The sequence below is a fragment of the Epinephelus lanceolatus genome, chromosome 14 (genome assembly GCF_041903045.1).
Source record: "Epinephelus lanceolatus isolate andai-2023 chromosome 14, ASM4190304v1, whole genome shotgun sequence".
Classification (NCBI taxonomy): Eukaryota; Metazoa; Chordata; class Actinopteri; order Perciformes; family Serranidae; genus Epinephelus; species Epinephelus lanceolatus.
In genome coordinates, this window is record NC_135747.1 from 33,099,789 (window position 1) to 33,125,556 (window position 25,768).

The following is a 25,768-nucleotide window of genomic DNA, read 5'->3' on the forward strand; positions in this document are numbered from 1 at the left end:
GGTATATAAAATACAAAAATCACTTGCAATAAAAGCAAAGACACAATTAAGAAAAAACATTTTATTGGTCCTCTAGCTCAGGCATTAATATTTTAATGCGTGCACATTTAAAATTTAAAGTTTTAAATTAGATTTAAACTAACTTTAATAAAAAAAAAAGCTTGGCAATAAATCTTATTCTGATTCTGAATATGATTCTGACAAAAAAAAAACACATACAAAAACATATAAAAAAGAATAAAATAATTATTAAAAAAAACATTAATAAAGACCTAATCATACAAATTGCAAACAAAAATAAATATGTATTAAAAATGTGATTGAAAGTTCATATTAACTGTTAAACATAAGCGCTTCAGCTCCTCTTGACAGACGTGTTCCTCCGGGCTTTTATTTTGAATGTCACTCTACCGGAAGTTCTCTTCTTTTACTGAGCTTCACTGCGGCTGCGCACAGCAGTCAGCTCCACCGCCTGCTCCCTGTGTGCCTCCACTGTTGTCCAACGCTAACACAGAGCAAACTAAGCTCCTCAGTGTTTTTAATGGAAAACAGATCAAATATCTCCCGATAAACCCGCCTGAGAGGAGGAAGGAGAGGAAGAGGAGCAGGAGGAGGAGACGAAGAGCCGCAGAGGAGAAGGAGTCACACGGGAGGAGAAGGAGAAGAGGAGGAGGAGGACAGGGAGAAAGGAAAAATCGGGACAGTATAATGCTGCAGAGCTGACTGAAAGGTAAGAAAACCCGCCGGATCGATACTTATTACTGATCGATCCTGAAGTTATCGATACTGAGCGGATGGTGGCCGAGGTGACGGAGGTGAAAGCCGCAGCCGCCGCAGGCTGCAGCTGCTGAATGTAGGTCATTGTGTCTGTGGGCCGAGCCGAACCAAGCCGAGACAAACCGAGCCGGGCAGGGGCGTCCTGCAGCTGCAGCCAGGCCGCAGGCAGGCTGAGGAGGAGGAGGAGGATGAAGGTGAAGCCCTCTGCAGTGGGGCTGACGGGTGCTGCAGTGACCAGTCATTCATCAACACTAATATTACTGTACTGTTTCTGTTACTGATGATAATAATACCTGAGTCAAATGATTAAAGTTTTACACAAACAATTAAAAAGCAACAGTGCAAAAGAAACATTAAAAAAGATAAAATAATATTAAAGTATTTAGTTTAAAGGAGTATTTCTTTATAACAATGTGTTCATGACTAAAAAAAGGAATAACTCAAGTTAAACTAAAAGAACACATTTTATTTTTAAGTTTAAATCAGGGGTGTCAAACTCATTTTTAGAATCGAATTCAAGTTCGTTTGCCCCCTGAGTGCGGTTCATTTGGGTAGGTGCGCACCAAAACAACCGGACCAAGACCTTCTTGAAGAGGTGGCCTCGGTCCAGTTACAAATGAACTCTGGTGCGGTTGGTTTGTGGTGAGAACGTGTTCTGACCTGGATGTGAACCAACTGCAGTCACATGACACATTGTTTGGGTTAAACATGAGCATGTTACAGTCCTGGAGGATTATTAATGTGCACCTCCTCCTGTACTGCCTTAATATGCACATTCAGCACATCCAATGCATCAAAACATTGTTTTCTAGTTGGAGCCGCGTCTCGTTTTCAAACTGTATGCTTTGACTAAAATGAACAATGACAGCAATATAGTCCACGATGAGCAGCGCTAAAATCAACCTGCGTAGTTGTCCCTCCATTGTGACATTAGAAATTGTCACATTTATCTTGCAAGTGTACTCTTCTTCAACGTTTGCTTTACTTCCTGGATTTTTCCCACATGGAAATTCTGACCAATCAAGAGCAGCTTTCTCACACAAGTTTGTGGTTTATACTACACAGACGTTACCACTGACTATACATACTTAATCTAACTTGATTCTTTTTGCACCTACAGTAGATCTGGGTGCAGCAGCCTCTGCCATGGTGATGGGTCTTGTTCTCTGGGCGTGTTTGTGACAGAAAAGTGTTTGTCAATCAGTATCGTCTGTTTTTATTCCACCACAATGTTGCATGCAAACAGTTCACCCTGGCTTTCGTGCAGGACATCAGGTTATTGCCTTGGGGAATTAATGAAACTCACAGGAAATTACAATCATGGGTCAAATTCCTGGAAAAGTTGCCGTGATTGAAAGAAAATTGCAGAATTCACGGGGATTGGCTGGATTTGCATTAGTTGTTGTGATTGCGACATCGCTGCAACATGAACAGAGAAGTCTTTGATTCCTGAAAACAAAATTAAACTAAGCTTAAATTTGAAGCTGGAGCCAAGAGACAGTTAGCTTAGCTTAGCATAAAGACTGGAAACCGAGGGAAACAGCTAGCCTGGGTCTGTCCAAAGGTAACAAAAACCTCTGATTCTCAGAGCACTGATTGAGAAACTATAACGTATTGAAACCAGAATCTGTTATTGAATGATAAACAATGATAATTTAAACCAGCACAGTGCAGAGACAGAGGATAAAAACAAACACAGCTGTGTCGAGATATTCACTGTAGGATTTAGCAAACAAGTTTCTGTAGTGGTTTCAAGTCCAAACTAGAGCTGCACCCAAAAGTTATTTCCATCACCAATTAATCTCATGATTACACACATAAAGCCACAAACAACTGACAGAAATATAAACTGACTGATTTACTGACTGACAGCGAACAAATGCTGATGAAACAGACAGTAAATCACAGGCTGAGCTGAATGTGGAGCCAAGAATCTGAATCAGCTGGGAGGAGTGCCAGCTGAGAGAAAATCCTTATGGAAAATCACTGAGCTGTCGATATAATGTTCATACTTGTCTGTCTGTGTGCTACAGTGTTCCATAGTGACCCAGTTGATTTTATCATCTGTAATATGGCTGCTGAACTCTTGTGTTGACACTCCATGTGTTTGTCATCTGAGCAGTAAGAGACAGGTCGTATACAAAGCTGTGGGCTGGTCTCTGAGGCTGTGAATTAGTGTCTGAGGTTGTGGGCTGGTCTCTGAGGCTGTGGACTAGTGTCTGATGCTTTGGGTTTATGTCTGATGCTGTGGGCAAGTGTTCTGAGGCTGTGGGCAAATGTCTGAAGCTGTGGGCTAGTGTCTGAGGGTGTTGGCTAGTGTCTGAGGCTGGGGGCTAGTTTCTGAGGTTGTGGGCTAGTGTCTGAGGCTGGGGGCTAGTTTCTGGGGTTGTGGGCTAGTGTCTGAAACTGTGGGCTAGTGTCTGAGGCTGTGGACTAATGTCTGAGGTTGTGAACTAATCTCTGAGACTGTGAATTAGTGTCTGAGGCTTTGGGCGAATGTCTGAAGCTGTGGGCTAGTGTCTGAGGCTATTGGCTAGTGTCTGAGGCTGTGAACTAATGTCTGAGACTGTGAACTAATCTCTGAGACTGTGAATTAGTGTCTGAGGCTTTGGGCTAGTGTCTGAGGCTGGGGGCTAGTTTCTGAGGTTGTGGGCTAGTGTCTGAGGCTGGGGGCTAGTTTCTGGGGTTGTGGGCTAGTGTCTGAAACTGTGGGCTAGTGTCTGAGGCTATTGGCTAGTGTCTGAGACTGTGAACTAATCTCTGAGACTGTGAATTAGTGTCTGAGGCTTTTGGCTAGTGTCTGAGGCTGTGGACTAGTGTCTGATGCTTTGGGCTTTTGTCTGATGCTGTGGGCAAGTGTTCTGAGGCTGTGGACTAGTGTCTTAGTCTGTGCATTAGTGTTCTGAGACTGTGGGCTAGTGTCTGAGGGTGTTGGCTAGTGTCTGAGGCTGGGGGATAGTTTCTGGGGTTGTGGGCTAGTGTCTGAGGCTGTGGACTAGTGTCTGAAGCTTTGGGCTAGTGTCTGAGGCTGTGGACTACTGTCTGAGGCTACTGGCTAGTGTCTGAGGCTATTGGCTAGTGTCTGAGGCTGTGAACTAATGTCTAAGGCTGTGAACTAATGTCTGAGGCTGTGAATTAATGTCTGAGGCTGTGAACTAATGTCTGAGGCTGTGGACTACTGTCTGAGGCTATTGGCTAGTGTCTGACGCTATTGGCTAGTGTCTGAGGCTGTGAACTAATGTCTGAGGTTGTGGACCAGTGTCTGAGGCTGTGAACTAATGTCTGAGGTTGTGGGCTAATGTCTGAGGCTGTGAACTAATGTCTGAGGTTGTGGACCAGTGTCTGAGGCTGTGAACTAATGTCTGAGGTTGTGGGCTAATGTCTGAGGCTGTGAACTAATGTCTGAGGTTGTGGGCTAATATCTTAGGCTGTGGACTAGTGTCTCATGCTGTGGGCAAGTATCTTAGGCTATAGGCTAGTATCTTAGGCTGTGGACTATTATCTTAGACTGTGGACTTGTGTCTGAGGCTGTGGACTAGTATCTGAGGCAGTGGGCCAGTGTCTGAAGCTGTGGGCTAGTGTCTGAGGTCGTGGGCTAGTGTCTGGACCTTTTTGCTAGCCTCTGAGGCTGTGGGCTAGTGTCTGAGGCTGTGGAGAAAAAAATTTAGCAATCAAAAACTGTTTGAATGTATATATGATTAGAGGAATGTTATTTTAAAATAGACTTGGAAAAAATGTTAACCTGAAAAATTAGGCTTTGGTCGGCAGCTGCAGCGGCACGAATTAAACCAGCGCAGTCCCCTTAAAGCTGGGTATTGTGGCTGGCTGGTGACTAGTGGCAGTGTGGGGTCTAACCTTTGTAATGGCAACAACCTAAAGTTTGCTGATCCAGCAGGAAGCTGGGGCTATCTGGTGCCCTGGAGCTTGGCTTTGAGCTGGCTGGATTCAGGTTGCTGCAGCCGCTGTCTTTGGAGCTTATGCCCACTTTCCACCCAGCAAAGTGTTCTGTAGCAGCGGGGAATGAGACAGAGGAGGCACTATCATTTGAGGCTGTAGCTAAAATTAGCTACATAAATGTGAACTTGAAGCCACAGCTGTGAGCCTTTGGCTCCAGCTATCAGAGGGCTACACTACCGGCAACATTTTCACATTTGTAAAACGGTCTGCCGACACTGACGGGTATTTAGAGTCTCTGTTTGATAAGTCCGTCTTCCTTTTTTTGGGTTGCTTTGTAGTGTAGGCAGTCATTGCCAATGCTGGAAGAGCAACTTTCTCTGCACCATTGAATCAGGCTTTCACCAAAGGGATGGCCAAAGTCTCCTGTCATGGCCTAGATTTTCTAAAGCCTCAAAACAGAGCCAAGAGGGGGTGCAGAAGTCTAGTGTTCTCTGAGTCCGCTTAAATTACAATATCCTGTAAGTTTATTATAGGATTTTTGCCCAATGATGCCAAAATTACACTGCCTACTCCGGCTTTAATTGTCGTCTGTATGTTTGTCTACAGATGTCCAACGTTACAGTGGAAGCGACCAACATGCTCCCCATCCTCAAGAAGAAACTGGCCTTTCTTTCAGGTACACACACACAAACACACACACACCAACCATGAGATAACATGTCTACATGTGAGGAGCGTGTAATCTCAATTTACATGCAGTTTGGGCTGTAATCAGATCTACCGGTCTGTCTCTCTCTTCAGGGGGCAAAGATCGGCGCAGTGGTCTGATCCTGACCATCCCTCTCAGCTCAGATCAGACCAGCATGGAGGAGCTCAGCGCCACGCTGGACTACCTGCTCAGCATCCCCAGGTATACACAAACATGCAGTAACAGCAGTAGTGACACTCTGGTATGCGTCTGTTCTGTCTCACTTTTAATGTCTTTATACAAGTTTGGAGTTAATGTGTCACTGAGGAGCTGCTGGATGTGTACTTTGTATCTTGTCTAAATCCTGCATGTTCAGCTGTGTTGTAAAAGGCTTAAAGGATGATTCCAGTTTATTACAACTTGAGTCTTATCGCTTTGGCCCGAATATGAGATGACCCTGATTATAAGATGACCCCTCCCCTTCCAACACCTGTTTTTGAATATTCAGACACTCTCAGATTAGTCCTGTCAGGCGGCGGTGGAGTACATTTACTCAAGTATTGTAAGGAAGCATAATTTTGAAGTACTTGTACTTGAGTATTTCCATTATACTACTTTCTTTTTCTACTAAACTGTTTTTTTTGATACATTCTACTCTACTAAAATTATTTAACAGCTTATAGTTGTGTTTACAAGCTTTTATTGGTGATTTTTCACTGTAGAAGGCGCTGCTGTTCTCAGTGAAAGTCATTCTCCAGCTACAAGGACACTGCTATGTGTAGCTACATGCTAATGTCAGGAATAATTGTAATCTTGAATGTGGTGCTGTTAATTTCTCCCCGATTTCCGATCATATTTCTGATGGAACATGCGTGGTTGTATGCCAAACTCTGTTACAGTCATTCCCCCAGCTGTAAATACACTGCTACATGTAGCTACATTTAATTTCAGGGATATATGTAATCTTGGTTGTTGATGTTGTTAATTTCCCTGATTTTGGATCATATTCCTGCTAGAACATACATGATTGTGTTTATGAGCTTCTATTGATAATTTTTTACAGTAGAAAGTGCCCCTATTTCCCATTAAGGTCATTCCCCAGCTGCAAGTACACTGCTACATGTAGCTACATGCTAACATCAAGGAAACCTGTAATCTTGGTTGCAGATGTTGTGGATTTCATCCCAATTTCAGATCATATGCCTGCTGAAACATGTCTAGTTATGTGTCTTTTATTGGTGATTTTTCATGGTAGAAAGTGCTGCTATCCTCTGTGAAAGTCATTCTCCAGCTGCGAGTACACTGCTACGTGTAGCAACATGCTAACGTCAAGGAAACCTGTAATCTTGGTTGCGGATGTTGTAAATTTCATCCCATGTTCAGATCATATTCCTGCTGAAACATGTCTAGTTGTGTGTCTTTTATTGGTGATTTTTCATGGTAGAAAGTGCCGCTATCCTCTGTGAAAGTCATTCTCCAGCTACGAGTACACTGCTACGTGTAGCTACATGCTAATGTTAGATAAACCTTTTGGATTATATTCCCCCTGGAAAATGTGTGATTGTGTTTAGGAGCCTGTATTGGTGATTTTTCACAGCAGAAATCTTAATCTTGGTTGTTAATGATATTAATGTCTCCACAATTTTGGATTATATTCCGTTTGGAACATGTGTGATTGTGTTTAAAGGCTTTTATTGGTGACTTTTCACGGTATAAAGTGCTGCTAATCTCAGTTGCGGTCGTTTCCCGGCTGCAAGTACACTGCTACATGTAGCTACATGCTAACGTCATGGATGTTCTCTTAGTTGTTGATGTTCATTTCTTGCTGGATTATGTGTGATTGTGTTTAGAAGCTTTTATTGGGGATTTTTCATTGTAGAAAGTGCAGCTAAACTCTGTTACCGTCATTCCTCCAGCTGCAGTGACAGTGCAGAGACACTGCGATGGGGAAGATACGTAAACACTTAATCAGAGCAGACAGCTTTTTCGGGAGGGGGGGCTTTAGGATACAGTGATTAAACAGTGTTTCGGACAGAGGGTGAATACAGGTGCTCCAGTACAGACAATACGAGGAAAATAAAGACGTTTTTTTTTTAAACATTAAAGCATGTGAACATGTTTTAGTAGAAACCCAAGTACAAGCATGAGTATTTTTACAAAGTATTATTTTTACTTTTAGTTAATAAAATGATCTGAGCACTACTTCTACCACAGCTGTTGGGAAAGTTTCCCTGAGATACTAACAACAGAGAGTCCTCACCTTTGAAGACTTTTCTCACGTAAACATGAAATCCCTCCATAAAAGCATAACACAGCTTGTTTTTCATACTCTCACTCTCTCCTGTCAGAGTGATTTTCTCTGGTTGTTTGTATTTTTCAGTCTGTTTTTTTTTATACCTCCACTCCATGACGTTCTCTGACAGCAGTAATTTTTGGCAGCTTGACGGATGATTCAGTCCTCGTTACGTTTCCGCAGTAAAGATGTCAACTTGTTATCACCTGTCAAGAATTTATTTCCTCCAAAACATATTACACAAGCTGTTTGAAATTCCTTTAGGTTAAATTGGGCTCAGTGGAATCAAGGAACATCAAGGCTACAATCAACACATGATGCAACACTGTCTGTCAGAGCTGATTTACTCTCTCCAGTCAAAAAGAATATCTGATGCAGCGAATACAAATGTGTCTTCAGATATAATACTATCCTGGGTTTTTCCACCATAATTTCCGACAATAAAATGTTTTTATGTTCGGGCCAATACCATATTTTCAGGTCTTATTTTTGTGGTTTTAGATATGGTTTATGTGGGCCATAAATCACAGAAATTAAATCTGAAAGTATATATAAGACCAAAGTTATAATAAACTTGAATTATTCTTTAAATCTTTGCAAATAAATCTACCAGTGATACTAGTTTTTAGTCTGTCAGTGTTCGTTGCATTGGAAAGCCAACTTATTTGTCCAGTCTAAGTAAATATGGGTGAATGGATCACTCCGACTCTTTGAAGCACAATGAAAAATTTAAACTCTTAAGTGGGATTTATACTTGTGCCTCAGTTCTATGCAGAGCCTGTGCCAAAACTCACATTAAACACACATTAAAAATGGCTTAAAAGGGACAATTTCAAACAAATCAGCTTCACTATAACTCGCAGCATTCACAGACAAACACTTGTCTTTATCTGGACACATTTTCCCCACAAATACAACATGCTAATGTTTTTAGCATAAACCTATGGCATTTAACATTGTATAAATTAGCCTAGCAGCTAGCGGACTTTCCCTTTACTCATATGAAGCCAGGGACAACAGCAACATTTAACAAAGGTAATGTTAAACAATTCTGCTCCATTACCACTCACAAAATTCACTGACAAAACAACTGTCTTATACTAAACACGTTTTCTAATGAAATATAACATGCTAACGTTATTAGTACAAGCCTATGGCGTTTTACATTGTATAAATTAGCCTAGCGACAAGCGGAGATTTCCTCTGCTCATATGAAGCCAGGATAAATCACACACAAGACTTAAAATGCTATTTTTGTGGAGGCTTTATTGTCTTCACAATTTATTGTTTCTTATCTGAAATTGAAGTAAATAAAAGCTTCATTTCCACTGAGGGAAGTGGTTTCAGCTTACAAACACAGACGGGAGGTCTGTGTCGCCACAACGTGTAGTTGCATTTCTGGGGAGGTGTGTGTCAGGCTACGGCGCAGGGTACAGCATTGATTCAACACAGAAGTATAAATCCAGCATTAGTTTACACACTGATTTTTTTAAAAGAAGGAAAACAACAAACTCTTACACTTACTAAAGTCATTTTGGGTTGACATCCCAAATACTGCATAAACAGGAAATTGTATGTAAATGTTTGTGTGTTTGAATGATCTCCTTGTTTCATAAAATGCTTCCTCTCTCCCTCTCTCATAGTGAGAAGTGTAAAGCTCGGGGTTTCACTGTCATCGTGGACGGACGAAAGTCTCAGTGGAACATTGTGAAGACTGTGGTGCTCATGTTACAGGTACAAACACATTCACTGTGCCTCCAGGCTCGGTAATACTGACATGCATGACAGGATTATAAGAGCTGAGGATGATGATGCTGTTGTTGCTGTTTCAGAATGTGATTCCAGCCGAGGTTTCGCTGGTTTGCGTGGTGAAGCCAGATGAATTCTGGGATAAGAAGGTCACACACTTCTGTTTCTGGAAGGAGAAAGACCGCCTGGGCTTCGAGGTGAGTCTCTCAGCTGATGCTCCCAAACCAGAGTTTTCTTTATACTGATTCAATGTCCTCTCCTGCACTGAGGGGGAACTGATGTGATTTTCGAACCAGATGCTTTTGTATCTGATTTTCTGTCTAAAGCCCAGTTCGGGCCAAAAACGACAGGCAACTACTTGTAATGCAACGTTCTAAAAACCCTGCAGTTCACACCAATGCAACTAGATGAGACCGTGTATCATCTCTATGCAACAGTTCTCTGTACTTCTGTTCTGATTTCAGCTTTTCAGACTTATTTTGTGGCTGAATATAATTTGTAGCTTCTTAAAATATGAATGAGGATAGTGATAGTGAGATACTGGCTACAGCTGCTTTTGCAGTAGTGATGAAACGGCGAAAAACAGAAAACGAGCCTCAGATGGACTGTATTCATGATAAATACGCTACAATAATATAAGTAAGGCAGCGCCAATTAGTTAGTCAATAAGAGTGTGTGTGGGCGGGGCATAAGCACATACAGCGAGCAGCTGCAGTGACCCACCATCCGACACCAGCACACTGTGAGGACATAAACAGAGGGCACGGCGGCGTCGGAGCACCTGCTGCAGGAAGCTAACATATCATATGCGGTCATTTTAACTTGACCAGCAGACTTCAGTACAAGCCCACTGGCTGTTGAAACAGGTGACAAGCTTTACGTTCATAAATCAGCCACTGGCGATTTGACCAGCTGAGTTGCAGGTGACACCATCGGTCAGCTTGAGTCGAGCTCAGACCGGCCTGTTCACACTGCTGCAACTTTTCTCTGCAACGTTCTAAAACGCTTTCATCTTGTTGAGAATCTTTGGTCTGAACTGGGCTTAACATGAACTTCACTTCAAACTAGATACAATCTGACACCATTTTGGGTGTCAAAGTAGGGCTGGGCGATATCGAGGAACATCGAATATCAGCATATTTTTGACCAAATACCTTGATATCGATACTGTGACGATATTGTGGGTTGACTATTGGTTCTCTCAGAAAATATTTACACAATGAGATTTTTGTTCAGCAAGATAATCTTAGCAAATGAACACTACTTTGATTTTTGAGGCCTAAATGCAAACCACCAGAAGTCAAAAGCTAACGTTAGGCTATAAATGAACTACACCACGGTCGCATGACCTAACGTCACCACCATAACAAGACTATAAGGTGTGTTTGTTGTAATGGTGTTCTGTAGTCTCATTTGGCTTCTTGTTAGCAGCCGTTTTTTTCAAGATTCATGGAAACTTCAAAGTTGACACATGGGGTATTTACAGACGTATTTTATGTCGTAAAACAAAACGTGAAAGTCCTTTAAGCTTGTGTGAACCACAGACCACAGGAATCTTACCAAATAACCATTAACTTTGAGACGAGGGAAGCGGGAATGCTAAACTGATAAAACTCATATCTGGATTTTAGGACTCATTCCTGGGGCTCTCTGTTATCTGATTTCGCCTTTGTAATATTTCCCAGCACTTTTGACTGAGTGCTGTGTCCCCACCGCTCGACCAGTCGTTCATAAATCCTCCGGTCCACACTTTGGTCTCCTCTCCCCAGATAGTTAAGGGTTCCATAGTGTTGAATAGTTGTTTCACTAAAGGCAAAAATCTTCATGGCTGTTCTGAACAGCCACACCAGAAGGTGAGATTCAAAGTCGCAGATTCCTTCTCAATTTGAAATAATCTCAGAGACAAACAGACTGTCTGTTGATCCAGTTTTTGCTGTTGTGGGGACATTTTGTTCCTAAACACACGATGAATTGTGTTGTTACCTGATATCAGACAGCCAGTTACGATAACCTCGAGCTGTCCTGAGTGCTGCTGAAACCTGAGCCAGGGTCGATTGTGTGTGTGTGTGTGTGTGTGTGTGTGTGTGTGTGTGTGTGTGTGTGATTTTTCGGCCAACCTCCTCCTCTATTATAACAGATGGTTTTACTGACAGAGATCAGTAGTCTCTGTGACCCAGATTTCTGCAGCCATGTTGGCTCTGTAGTTGTTGCCACGGTAACCGGAGTGAGTTGGTGGATGTGTAAGCGACTTGAAAGTTGCTGCAGATAACAGATAATCCATCGCAGCGGACGATTAGGCGACTTTATTTACAGTTGAGTCAAAGTGGAGTTATCATTGTGCGCCGAGAGCAGAGACTGTCCCTGGTGGTGCGTTCAAGGACGCTCCGACATTTAATTAACAGTTTAAATGTTGAGTTGTGAGATTGTTTACTGACTGAATATGTTTTGAAAGATGAAATGATTTGACAGATGATGTGCTGGGGTTGAGTTTATTGTTAAATTTGTTGGAGTACTCATCTTCATCACACACACTCACTCACACACACACACACACACACACACACACACAGCTGCTGGAGGGAGATTCCAGTGACTGCTGAAATGTGACTCATCTAAACTATGAAGTGTGTGTGCGGATGTCACAGTGGGGTGTGTGTCCTGCAGTTGCTCCAAAGTCTGACCTGACATTTAAATACACACACACACACACACACACACACGCACACTGAGCTGAGTCAAATGTCTCTGACTGCATCTGCCGCAGTGACAGCTGGAGGAACGACTCATCACCAGCTGTCTGACTGTCCAGGTTTATTTGTAAAGCTCATATGAGCGCAGTTTAAAGTGAGTGATAACACGAAAGGATCCAACTTTTCTGTGCCGTACAGACAGGCACAGAAAAGAAGGTCAAGGTCAAGGTCTAAATCTTCAGCTAAACTTAGAAGATGGTCTTTTGTGAAACCTCAGATCAGCTCGCAGGCTGTTAATGAACACTGAACGCTCAGTCTCCAGATTTAGAAAGTGCTCTGGGAAGCCAAAGGAGAATTTTGTCTTGTGATCGCAGACCTCCACTGGGATGGAGCACTGGAGCAATGCTTGATATGTAATCTGTGAACAGAGCAGATATAAAACATCTAAGTAAGGGTCTAAAGAATGCTCCCAAATAGGGCTGCATGATATCTCTTTCTTTTTGTCATCTTAATGTCAACTTGTGGGATAAATGCATCATGAAACACTGTGATGTTGCACTTGTGTTTATTTCAGTGTTCAATTTTTTAGGAACAAAATGTTAGAAATATTTTCCTTTTTATTTTTAGCAAGTAATAAAATATCACAGTATTCAACAACATTATCATCTTATATTTTCCTTTTTTTATAATCATTATTCTTATTGTTTTCTTTTGAACTGGAAAAAAACAGCATCGTATGGCCATATAAATCTGTAAAATCAGGGTACAAGGACTGAAGAGGTAACACAGTTATAGTTAGGCAGAAGACAGCGCTGAGACAAACTAACTAAAAGAAAATTAACTATACTAAAAAAAAGAATTAAATAATCATTGTTAGACATGAACATAGCTGAGTGTCAGTCAAGGATCAGGGACCTTTAAATGAAGGAGATGTAATTTGCATCTTATATTTTCCTTTTATCGCACAGATGGTCCTAAACTTTGATTTTAGTGTCAGAAAGTAGAAGGAGCTTTGTTTAAAGACATCGCAGTGTGATTCTTCAGTGCTGACTGCAGAGTTAAAGGGATAGTGCACCCAGAAATGAAAATTCAGCCATTATCTACTCACCCATATGCCGCGGGAGGCTCAGGTGAAGTTTTAGAATCCTCACAACACTTGCGGAGATCCAAGGGGAGAGGAGGTAGCAACACAACTCCACCTAACGGAAGCTGACGGCGCCCCAGATTAAAACGTCCAAAAACACGTAATTGAAACCACAAAATATCTCCATACTGCTCGTCCGTAGTGATCCAAGTGTCCTAAAGCCCAGACATAAAAAGTTGTTTGGAAAGACGTCATTTGAACTCTGTTGTTAGCCTCATTGTAGCCTGTAGCTCTGACTGCCTCTCTATGGTCCACGCTCACATGTGCGCTTGCGCGAGACCAGCGAACGCTTGTGAACACACATGAACGGACGAGCAGTATGGAGATATTTTGTGGTTTCAATTACATGTTTTTGGACGTTTGAATCTGGGGCGCTGTCAGCCTGCATTAGGTGGAGTTGTGTTACTACCCCCTCTCCCCTTGGATCTCCGCAAGTGTTGTGAGAACTCTAAAACTTCACCTGAGCCTCCCTCGGCATATGGGTGAGTAGATAATGGCTGAATTGTCATTTTGGGTGCACTATCCCTTTAAGAAAACAAGGGACTATAATTACACCTTTCCAAAGTGCCCTCCCTCAAATACTTAATCAACCTTAGTCTTAGCTGCAGGAAGCCTGAGCTCAGCAGAGCTGGAGATAAAGATGCTTGTTGTTTGAGACAGAGAGAGAAAGAAGGAAAGAGAAGGGGAAAGTTGGTTAGTCAGAACGTCTGTCTGATGTCAGACCGAATTGTCATTTGGCCTAAATAATCATAACACTGATCTGTATGAATCAGATTTAAAATCCATCCATCCATGTATCCATGTTAAATATAACAATGTTCTCTGTGTTGGTGTGTGTGCTTCCTGTCAGGTGATCCTGGTTTCGGCCAATAAGTTGACTCGTTACATTGAACCCTGTCAGCTGACGGACGATTTTGGAGGAAGTCTGGACTACGACCACAACGATTGGCTCAACAAGAGACTTGTCAGTATTTTATTTTAGATACAGTTATGTTTGTTTTTCTGCTTTTAATTTTCTTTTCAGTCTGAGCATGTTTTTGTTTACATGTCTTTTTTTGTTGTCAGGTTTTTGAGAAGTTCACCAAGGAGTCGACGTCGCTGCTGGACGAGCTGTCGATTATCAACGACAGTGACAAGAGCAGCTCGGTGGACAAGGAGAAGTACGCACGTGCACACACCCACACACACACATAGGTTAAAGTGTACTACAGCAGAGAGATTAAATTAGAGCTGTGTCTCTCTGTCCTCTACAGATCAGCTGACTGTGCCCTTCTGCCGTCCTTTGACCCTGAGACTGTCCTTCAGACAGGTAAATATCAACTCCTCTTATTTCAGACATGCACATCTTTATAAATGTGAGAGCAATTTTACATGTTGGTCTTAAGTTTGAGACAGATTTAACATACTGGCTGTTTTCAGGATTTTATACCCGATCACGCACAAAGCCTCTTAAATTATCTGATCAGATAATGGGGAAAAAGAGATGACGTGGGGCGCTTTCCCACTCTGAGTTTAAGTTTTGTCAACTCAGAGCGCTCTGGCAAAAATGCAAAGCACCCAGAGCGCGGAGCAAAACACTTCATTCTCATTAAAAACAATTGCAAAAAGTCGCCTCCAGCTGCTTAAATGCTGTCTGTGTGCTTCTACCAAGACTTGGAGCTACATAGACATTAAGGATGGATGGTTTAATGATGGATGGATGGATGATGGATGGCTGGCTGTGGTCACTGTACTGAGCAGCCCTGTGTCTGCGTATTGGTCGGAGGTGAAAGGACTCTTTGTCTGTGGTACCACCCTCCTCCCTCTACAGCATGTACACACACACACACTGACGCATTATTGTTTTCAAATGCTTTTATAATAGGCTTTTAAATCTCAAACCATCCCTCCCTCTGCCTCCCTCTCTGTCTGTCTGCAGGTCACGAGCTGCTGTCTGAGCTGCAGCAGCGGCGATTTAACGGCTCAGAGGGAGGAGGAGGAGGACAGGGAGGTGAGGAAGCGGCCAGGTGTCACTGCGGTGGTGCGGCTCACACAGCTGAGCGGATGAATGGATGCATGAATGGATGCATGAATGGTCATATGTATTGTTTTGTGCTATTTTTGTCTCTGAGCTGTTGAATGAAGTCATTCAGTTGTTCCAGAGGACTAGGCAGGAAACTCCAGTGTGACACAATGTTTGAAGGTACTGCACAGACTGCTAGAGTTCTAGGTACTGTATAAGCACAATGCGACAGTGACCTCTGTGTCTGTTATTGTGAACCAGACATTATCACCCAACCAGCCAGTTTCATAAATCAGTGTATGCTGCCCTACTCAGCCTTTAAAGCCTGAGCTGATATTTTAATGTCCTGAAAACGACCGTGTGCAGGAACCTTTTTATACCATTACACCAAAGATTAGGAGACGTCCTTGACTAAAACCCCCACGTCTGTTTGAACTCTCTCTGACCTCTGACCTCAAGGTCCAGCCTGGTGTCCCATGGAGGAGGAGCTGCTGGCTCAGCCTCAGGTGATGAAGCTGCTGGACTCGCTCCGGGAGCAGTACACCCGATACCAGGAGCTCTGCCGGCAGCGAAACAAGCGCACCCAGCTGGACGAGATCCACGCCAAGGTCATGCAGGTAACGTGCACGCAGATGAGAAGGTCTGTGAGCTAAGGATAGACCGATACATTGGCCGTCCAATATTTCGGGCCGATATTTGAGTTTTTTTACTTGTATCGGCATCGGCCGATACGCGCGTGGGTTCGCGCATTTATTTTTCCCTGGCACTTTTTTTCATTTGAAAGTATGTGGTTAAGTTGAACAAAGCTGTTGAATCCTACTGTGTACAGTAGTTGTTGTTTTATTTATGCTTCAGCTTAAATATTTGTTTATTTTATAAAGACATTACTGGAAGATTTAAGAGCACTGAACTCTTTTTTTTATTTGAATGTATAATAATAATAATAATAATAATAATATTCTACCTGTTCTACCTCAACTTTCCATCTTGTTTTAGTATTTTTTACTGTTCAATAAATGTTTCTTATTTTAAACTTGAGACCTGTAATATTTGTTATCATTGTGTAATTTTTTTGATGTAAACTGAGGGAGCAAAAGCAGTATCGGCCCCAAATATCGGCTCAAGAAAATCGGCAGTCCATAATCGGTCATCGGCTAAGGGTGATGGAAAAAAATTGGTATCGGTATCGGCATCGGCCCTAAAAAATCCATATCGGTCTATCCCTAGTGTGAGCGGCTGTGAACGTGTGTCTCCATCAAGCAGCAACCTGAAAATGAAGTCAGAGTGCAATCAGTCATAGCAAGACAGCGGATGATTACCTGCAAGGTTTGTTCTGTAACTACAGATTGTCAGGGACCAAGTAGTGAGGCAGCAAGGACGCAGGAGGTGTTGACAAAATTGTGTTGTTTTTTTTTTCTTTTACCCTCGTGGACGGTTCATGATTTTAATTGTTGTTTTCTTCCTGTATAATGCATCAAGACTAACACATGACTGAGACACTGATGGTAGGTGGATTATGCTTTAGATTTTAGACAGACCCAGACTAGCTGCTTCCCCCGTCTGTGTCTAGTCGATGTTTCACACGTGTAAACAAACTCACGTGCAAGTTGTCCCAGACGTAGATCCTTATTTAGTGAGCAGTGACGTCCCGTCCAGGCGTCTCCTTTCTGTGTTTACCTTTGGTGAGATTTAGAGACAAGTGCTGTGAAAAAAGAAATCACATTTATTTGTAAAGCTGTCGGAGGCTTATGCAGCTTGTCTCGATGTACGTTGTTTGGCACGAGTCCTTTTTTTCTCTGAATCTCTACAGCAGAGGCAGCAAGAGCAAAGTTAGCACAAGCACTGGAGCCACATTAGAGACTTTTATGGGAAATACATTTAACTCTCCTCCCAAATTTCAAACTGTTCCTTTATAACGTTAACCGCTCCTCCTGCAGTTCATGTTCCTGAGCAGAGCACCAATGTGTAAATATCTCCTCCACCCGCCTGCAGTGCTCCGTATACATCGCTGCAGTATCATAAAGTCTCTTTGCCCTGATTCTTTTATCATCCAGTCTTTGACCTTTGACCCGTAGAAACAGAGTCAGTGAGCAGCTCTTAAGTAGACGTAGACTCTGCTGTGGTTACTGGGGCTCCTGCAGCCGCAGGGGCTGACGGGTAACACCACTGTCTTGGAGATGAGCCTGGGGGTTGCCATGGGAACCGCACCATGTCGGCCGCTAGCCGGGATTTGAGGTTGGGGGGTGTTGGCCTAGTTCTGGATAGAGGAGTGTGTGTGTGTATGTGTGTGTGTGTGTGTGTGTGTGTGTGTGTGTGTGTGTGTGTGTGTGTGTGTGTTAGCTCTGTAAGGCATCACTGACCTGATAAATACAATTAAATCATGATACTCAAACACACGCATCTGGATAGACTGTCCCAGATGTTACTGTTTCATTTCACATTTCAACTTCTACTTATAACCAGATCATATTCACTTTATGTTGTGTTATTTTGTAATGGACAAACAAAGAAAGTCCTTTTAACTTTTTTTTTCTACCCCCAAAGTAATCATCCACGAAACACAAGGTCACTATCAAACAAGACACACTCACAGAATTCCACAAATACCCAAAATTTTCACTGTAAATATTATGGAAAATACACATATTTTTAATTAGATTATCAAATAAAATAGGTATTTTTTAAAAATTATTAAACATTTTTCCCTTTTTTTTTCTTGGAGATTTTTAAGAGTAGTTTCTGACTTTTTTAGAGGAAGTTTAAAGGGCCGCTCCACTGAGTTTACACATTAAATTACCTCGGATCAGACTTGAGTCTTCACATTTTGCACAGGCAGCTGTTGTTACAAACTTGAGACGTGGCGTTTGAAAGATGTGCCACGCAGAGAGGGTCTATCGAAATAATTTGAGAAATGTAGGCTCTAGTGTTTTATGGAGCCCCGTTTCCACCAAGCAGTACAGTTCAGTTCGGTATGCATTTTTTTCCGTTTCCACTGTGAAAAGTTGTGGATGGTACCAATGGAACCGTTCTATACCATCCCCATTTTTGGTCCCCCCTCTGTTGGGGTACCTAGCACACAGATCTGGTACTAAAAGGTGGAGCTGTGAACACTGCAGTCTGATTGGTCAGTAGAGGACGGTCACTCTGCTCAGGGCTGAGTTGTGGCTGGTTTTGAGGCTCATGTAACCACTGTTAATTGTCCACTGGTCAACCATGAAGCCTGTAAATATATTTGTGGAAGAAATATTGTTTGTTTACTGATTTTGATACAAACTTTACAAGAAAACCTGTATGGGCAGCGACCATCAGAGAAAATGATGTTTGACATAACAGGATATGTTGGTCTGCTTCTAAACTTCCTCACATAAAGACAGGTGGAGCCTCAGAGCCCCCTGTTGGTCACTGTGCTGCACTGCAGCGCTGAGACTTGTGTCTCTTACAGCTCCTCTCACAGCAGACATTTTGAGATCACAGGAGGAAAAGCACAGGTGTGATTGATAAAATAATTTATGGTGGAATTAATTCAATTAAGCTGCTTCAGTTTCAGGGTCCTGATTATGAGCATGTTGGCTTACATTCACACCATCATGGCTTGTGCCTGTTGTATGTAACTGAACTTAAAGCTCTGTGATTGGATGTATCATATTGAAATACACCTTGGGAATCATTATTAACTTTTTATCTAACATTTGATTGTACACAGGCTTGAGCCAGATATTTACTGACACAGTTATCGTCCATCTAAACAACAAATATCGTATATTGAGAAATAGATTTGGGCCTTCACTCCTGAAATCAGCACTTCCCACTTCTGCCTCCACACTAAGTCTGTATCTTGTATTTTCTGTCTGTGTTTACTTCAGGTGGTCACCTGGCTGCAGGGTCCAGGTTCAGAGCTGTTGAAGACCCAGCAGGCGATCGGAGACTCGATGCGAGCGGCTCAGGCTCTGCAGCAGAAACACGAGGAGATCGAGAGCCAGCACAGTGTAATGCAACACATTTAACACACACACACACACACACACACACACACATCATCATGTCAAGCACAAACTAATGAATCAGATTTAAGTGGAGTTTTTTCTTTGATGGTTCCACTCTGTCGGATCCAATAACCGTTCACACATGAGATCTGTGGTTTGAAGTATTGAAAAAGTGTACGATTCAGAACGAGGCAAATATATTAAAATGGGCAGCTTATGATAGAAATGTTAAACCAGGATTTAAGCAACGAGGAGCAAAAGGAATAAGCTTGGTGTGTTTTGGAAAAGGATGGGGGTTTGGAGAGTTTGAAAATCTGAGAGGAAAATACAAATTATTTTGCTGTTGTAACAACATGTCAGTGTCACACAAATTGTTTTGATAAAGACTTAAGTGGGAAAAAAACTTGACACTGCTGGTGAATATGAGCATTGGGCTGATTCTGTGTGTGTGTGTGTGCATTTACAGGAGTGGTTTGCGGTGTATGTGGAGTTGAACCAGCAGATCGCTGCCTTGCTCAGTGCCGGGGAGGAGGAGGAGGTGGTGGAGCTGAAGGCGCTGCAGCAGCAGCTGAGCGACGTCTGCTACCAGCAGGCCGCTCAGCTAGAGGGCCGACAGAACGTCCTGCAGGCGGCGCAGGGCTTCCACAGCACCACGCAGGAGGTAACACGCACACACTTTTGTTCTGGTCACAAACTAAAAACTAAGGCTAGAACATTCAGGATGAGGCCAAGTGCAGGCAACCGGCAAGTAAATAAAGTGTCTGTGATTTATTCTGAGCAATCACACTGTCTCTGCAGTTGTCCCAGCAGTTGGACGGTCTACTGGGCATGCTCTGTGCGGACGTGGCTCCAGCTGACGGAGCTTCGATTCAACAGAACCTCAAACTGTTGGAGGAGAAGCTGCAGACTGTCGGTTGGTGCTCTGAATGATAACGCTTGACCTTTGAAACAATAGTGCTTTTCGTGATATTAATTAAGTACGTTCATCTATGTCTCATCCCCACAGAGGCAGGTCTTGGTTCTCTGCGCCAGAAGGGGACGGTATTAATGGAGCAGATGTGCACCCAGCCATCGTGGCCTCTGGAGGAGACGGAGAGTCCAGCTGGAGAACAGCAGGACAACGTTCAGCACATTCAGGCGGTGATGGAGGAGATGCAGCTCCGCAAGCAGAGGTGACCTTCTTCTTCTTCTTCATCTTCTTTTCACAGCAGGGAACCTCGTGGGGTTTCTTTATGAGTCTGTCCAAAAAGCTGAAACATGATACTGAAGTTTAAGACAAATTGTGGTTCTACTACTGAGCTACATGATCATATTTTAGCAACGTGAGACTCCCACATATTTTGTTAGTGTTCTACAACTACAGCTTCCAAGAGTCTTTTACTGGACTGATAAGTCAATCAAACTTTATTTGCACAGCATGTAAGTGGTGGTTGGGGGTGGGTGGGTGATGACATCCACGACACACAGACCAAATCGGACCCTCATGGTCATGCGGAGGTGGAAAGTCTGAATTGGCCTTTAGTTAGGATATGTGAATGAAGCCATTAATCGTGTGTGTGTTGCAGGTGTGAGGACATGGTGGACGTGAGGAGGCTGAAGATGCTTCAGATGGTGCAGCTGTTCAAATGTGAAGAAGACGCTTTACAGGTAGGAAAGACAGCAACAGACACATGCACACACGACAGCACTTCCTGTATTGATGAGATGATGATTGTGTGTGTGTGTTCAGGCAGTAGAGTGGCTTGGCGAGCTGTTGGACGCTCTGTTGAAGACTCACGTCCGGCTGGGTGATGACACTCAGGAGACCAGGACCATGTTGGACAAACACAGGAAGTTTGTGGATGTCGCTCAGGTGAGACACAAAAATTATCAACTTTATGAGACGAAACAATTCTACAAACAAAACAATAACAATAACTCTGCCTCTCTGTCGGTATCTGTCTTCCTGTCTCTTCCATCAGAGCACGTATGATTACGGCCGTCAGCTGCTGCAGGCGACTGTCGTCCTCTGTCAGTCTCTGCGCTGTACGACACGCTCGTCCGGAGACACTCTGCCGAGACTCAACCGAGTCTGGAAGCAGTTCAGCGTCAGTGCCGAGGAGAGACAACAGAGACTGGAGCTGGCTCTGAACTTCCATACTGCTGCCGAGAGGGTGAGACAGGCACAGAGAGAGAAACCTCATGGTGTTGTCATGTGTCAGAAGTAGCAGCAGCAGTAAAAATCATGTGCAGTCTCGGCCATTGTTGCCGGGCTTGTACAGTAGATGCAGCTGAAATCTACGAGTCACATTATTGCAGCCATGTGGACTTTGAACGTCTTCAGTATGTGTTTTTTTCTGTGTTTCAGGTGTTACAGCTTGAATGTGTGGACCCAGAGTCTCTGGATGAAGTCGACGCCTCTGGGAAAACTCTGCTGGACAGACTGGCCCTGCCTGTGATCTTCCCTGATGGGTGTGTACTCACACACACACATACACCACTACATGCCTAACCCTAACCCCAACCCTATCCTTAAACCTGCAATAATGGACTATTTGGGCTCTTTGGGGGCGGCAGAAACAAGCTGTGAACACAATACTGCCATATCATCACCCTTTAAAAGCTCAGACATACTTTCACACGGACCAGCACACGTTTCTATCTATAGTACAATTGTGAGTCCATGTCAGTCCCCAGCAGGGAATGGGAGATCTCCGTCTGAAGGTGTTGCTGGGTCAGTTGTGAATGTCTGTTGGGTATTCAGGTTAAAACTAAATTCACCACGGTGCTACAGCAGCTGCTGGATTTACCGAGAGCCGCAGAGTTGTGGACTGAACTGTGGAACACGAGATTATATTTTGGAATTGGAGCATGCACAGTCAGCACTTTTGATATGTGTATAGTTTGAGTGGTCACAAAAAAGTTCAGGCAGGACATGATGTCAAGCTCAGCTCAAATCCCAGCTACATCAGCTGATCTCAAATAGCCCAATCAAGTGATGGAGCAGCTGATTGATGGAAGGGAGTCAGCTGATTCACAGGATTCCTTTCTACGCAACCAATCGGCAAATCTCATTCAGGGCGCCCTATTTAAACTGCTGTTGCTGCTTCCTCTGCAAACCGCTTTGCAACCCGCCTCCACCCCAGCTCCTCCTTTTCATGCTGTGTCTGACTTATCAATGTCATTTCTGTTTGTCATTGAAGCTCTGTTCTGTACCTGGGGGTCTTTGCTGCTGCTCTCCCTGCCTTAGGCTTTCCATGTAGGTGCATGGAAGGGCAGAGAGGTGTGCTCTCTCTGTCTCAGGCTTTCCTCGCATGCACGTGGAAGTGCAGAGAGGCCCCAGAACAGAGCCATACCGCCAAATATCAAATTGCAAAAGGAAATAAAGACTTCTTTGGCTAAAGGGGTCCTGACTGAAATGGGCTGCACGTGGACATCCACCTAAGGGTCAGTGCAGACCCTTGTGGACATGGATGAATGACGACATTTACGTCATACTGACCATAGTAGACACACGGATGCATAAACTATGAATTGCCTCACTTGTGCCTGGCAAATGTGAGTCAAATACTAACTCTCTTTTAGCTCTGTTTTGGTCTCCACCAACTCCAGGAAAAAAAAGTTTCTTGAGCTGCTAAATGATCTGCTATGTTGTTGTTTTTTTTAAAGATATTTTTTGGGGCATTTTTAGCCTTTAATGTATAGGACAGACAAGTGTGAAAGGAGGAGAGAGAGAGAGAGAGGGAGTGACATGCAGCAAAGGGCCACAGGCTGGAGTCGAACCCGGGCTGCTGCAGCAACAGCCTTGTACATGGGGCGCCTGCTCTACCACTAAGCCACCGACGCCCCAATGATCTGCTATGTTGACTAGCTAGCTAATGACTGTATCGTTGTTGTTTCAGGACCGAGCAGTTCTTCGGGAGTCCCAGCGACACAGCAGCGGCAGCGGAGGGCGTCAGAGAGCGCCTCCTGCTGGTGGAGGAGCGACGGCTGCAGCTGCAGGAGGCGGGGCTTCCTAATGATGACGATTATGAGGAGGAGGAGGTGCGAAACGGGCAGGAGGCACGGCTGGACGTGATCGGAGAGGAACTGAGTGAGAAAGAGGACCAAGATGAGGAGGAAGAGGAGGAGGAGGTGGTGGTGGTGGTGGAGCAGCAGGATGAAGACTTAGAGAGGGCGACGCAGGACTGCTAATGGATCGCTGCAGCCTTAATGAAGCTCGTTAACAAAGGGCTGCTGATTAATTTCCACTGAAACCACTGCTGGTTGCTTCTGTCTCAGTGCAGCAGTAGCTTCACTCTCACTGCTGGTGTCTCTTTACATTCAGACTACATCTCCCATCAGCCTCACAGCTTCCTGAGAGAGAATAAACGTGGTGGATGTGATGGTTTCACTCCATTAAGCAGAAACTGTGCGAGCTTTAAGTCGTCTGCTCTGGAACAACAGCGCCCTCTAACTGTTCTTCTGCCGTTAGCAATCCTGCAGATTTCACAAACTGTAAAAAACTGGAATTATTAATATTCATATCTCTGGATGCTCCGTTGAAGACGATCGACTGTAAAATAATCAGTTTGGATAAGAGTACGTCTAATGTACAGCTAACACCGCCTCCTCTTTCCCAGCATGCCTCTCGTTCACCTGAGTGTGGGTGGAGCTTCCATGGTGCTAACACGGTTACCAAGGTTTCTGTCTGTGCCTCCACCAACTTCTCGCCTTCCTCGCCTCATTTTATTTCCCTCTAACAGAAGATGAACTTTACGGCCTGTACAGAAGAGGCAGAGCTACAGTATATCAGGTGCAGCGACCTGATCCTGTTCCTGCATCAACGGTCCGTTACGTTTCCCCCCACAGACGGTTGGAGCTTTTCACCACAAGGATGAACATGAAATCCTCCATGTTGAATCATCTATACAAATAAGCTAAAAAAAAAATTATCAACAAAAAATGAAAGATAGAAGATTGTTTGTAAAGCGAACTTGAGGATGACTACAAGTCCTAAAAAGAGCATCGTGGAACAACAAATAACATCCAATCAGCTCAAAGTAAAAGCATTTTCCCACCAAAATTTGAGGTCTTCCTTTAAAGCTAAATTTAAAGTAAAATTAAAGTAAAAAAAGTAAAGTAAAATTTAATTTTACCTTTGCCTTATACTCAGAGGTGTAGATTTCAGGGGGGGACGCAGGGACCCATCACCCTCAAATACATGAAAGTAACGAAGGACTTTTATTTTGACAAAATTTAAGACATTTACACCATGAATTGATGCAGAAAAGTCGGTGAATTAACATTCACCAGAATGCAGGAAATTAAGTGTTCATGCTCTGAATTTTCTGGCGGAGGAACCCAAACACCCGTTTCATATGCCCCCAATGTTGAAACAAAACCTTCACAACCTGAAGAAAACCGTAACAACCTACGTTAGCTTAGTTTGGCAATGATAATAAAATAATTTATATAGGGATGGGCATGAGTACTTGATTTGGGCATCAGTATTTGTATAATCGTCGCCCAACCTCCCACATGTGAACACGACTTTTACATTTTTGGTTTTACCATTTAAAATGGGTTAAATCTTATTTCATTGTCGAGCAGTGTGCAGGGTATTGCTTCGTTCATCACCTCCCCACCCTGCTGTTACACAAAAAAGGTTCTATGTTCCCCACTCAACCAAGCGGGAAACATAGAACCTTTTTGGTTGAGCGGGGAACATAGAACCCGGGAAACATAGGGATGACCCCCTGTTACTACTAGTACTGCTGCAGGAGTGTGAGCTCCACACCAGGGAACATTTGGTGAGCGTCCACCAGGACACACACATTGACAAGGCTAACTGTTAGCATCAAATGGCTAACATTCCCTACTGATTATTTACAGGTATAACGACAGAGTCGAGGCGTTTTGGTTTAAGTATGAATGTGTTGGGACTGTTCACGGCTCGGTCTCGAATGTTAGCCACTGCTGCTGTGTTAGCTTGTGCTAACGTGGCAGTAGTTGAACTGACTGGGACAAGAGCGGCTCCAGACTCCTGAGTTTAACCTATGTTATGGCAGCGACAGAAACTTTGCAAGTTTTCTTATGTGAACATTTCATTAATAGTTTAACTTGGCTAATTGAAGCCTTTTTATTCAGTGAGTGAGTTTCAAATTGCACTTGCTTTTCATTCCATTTACATGCCTTTTTTTACGCTACATGGCCATTTTCATACCTATTTTTACAGAACAAGTCCTTTGACATACCTATTTTTTCATTACGTCAATGTACATACCTGTTTTTGCGTTACATTTCCAATTACACACCTGTTTTTGTGTTACATGGCCATTTTCATACCTATTTCTACAAAACAGTCAAGTGAAATACCTATTTTTACATTACATGTCTATGTACATACGTGTTTTTACATAATGACCATAACATACCTATTTTTATGTTACAAGTCCATTAACATACCAATTTCTACGTTCCAAAGCCATTAACATACCTATTTACAAGTCCATTTACACACCTACTTTTCCATTTACATACCCGTTCTTACATGTCCATTTACATACCTGTTTTTACGTTACATG

General features: G+C 43.2%; 1 protein-coding gene across 2 annotated transcripts; it reads left to right on the forward strand.

The window, feature by feature from the left end:
• The first annotated feature begins 590 nt into the window (after nt 1–590).
• On the forward strand, nt 591–24,161 carry sestd1 (SEC14 and spectrin domains 1). 2 transcript variants are annotated; one of them, XM_033617352.2, is made up of 19 exons: nt 591–730; nt 5,281–5,350; nt 5,476–5,584; nt 9,299–9,389; nt 9,488–9,601; nt 14,089–14,202; nt 14,304–14,398; nt 14,492–14,547; nt 15,157–15,228; nt 15,700–15,857; nt 19,104–19,226; nt 19,690–19,884; nt 20,022–20,136; nt 20,230–20,395; nt 20,789–20,870; nt 20,953–21,075; nt 21,185–21,376; nt 21,571–21,674; nt 23,105–24,161. In XM_033617352.2, exons 2-19 carry the CDS (start codon nt 5,281–5,283, stop codon nt 23,394–23,396), a joined length of 2,271 nt encoding a protein of 756 aa, XP_033473243.1. In that variant the 5' UTR covers nt 591–730; the 3' UTR covers nt 23,397–24,161. The 2 variants fall into 2 exon arrangements, with proteins under 2 accessions (XP_033473243.1, XP_033473244.1); XM_033617353.2 differs by lacking the exon at nt 591–730 and adding an exon at nt 4,876–5,192.
• Nucleotides 24,162–25,768: the final 1,607 nt, after the last annotated feature.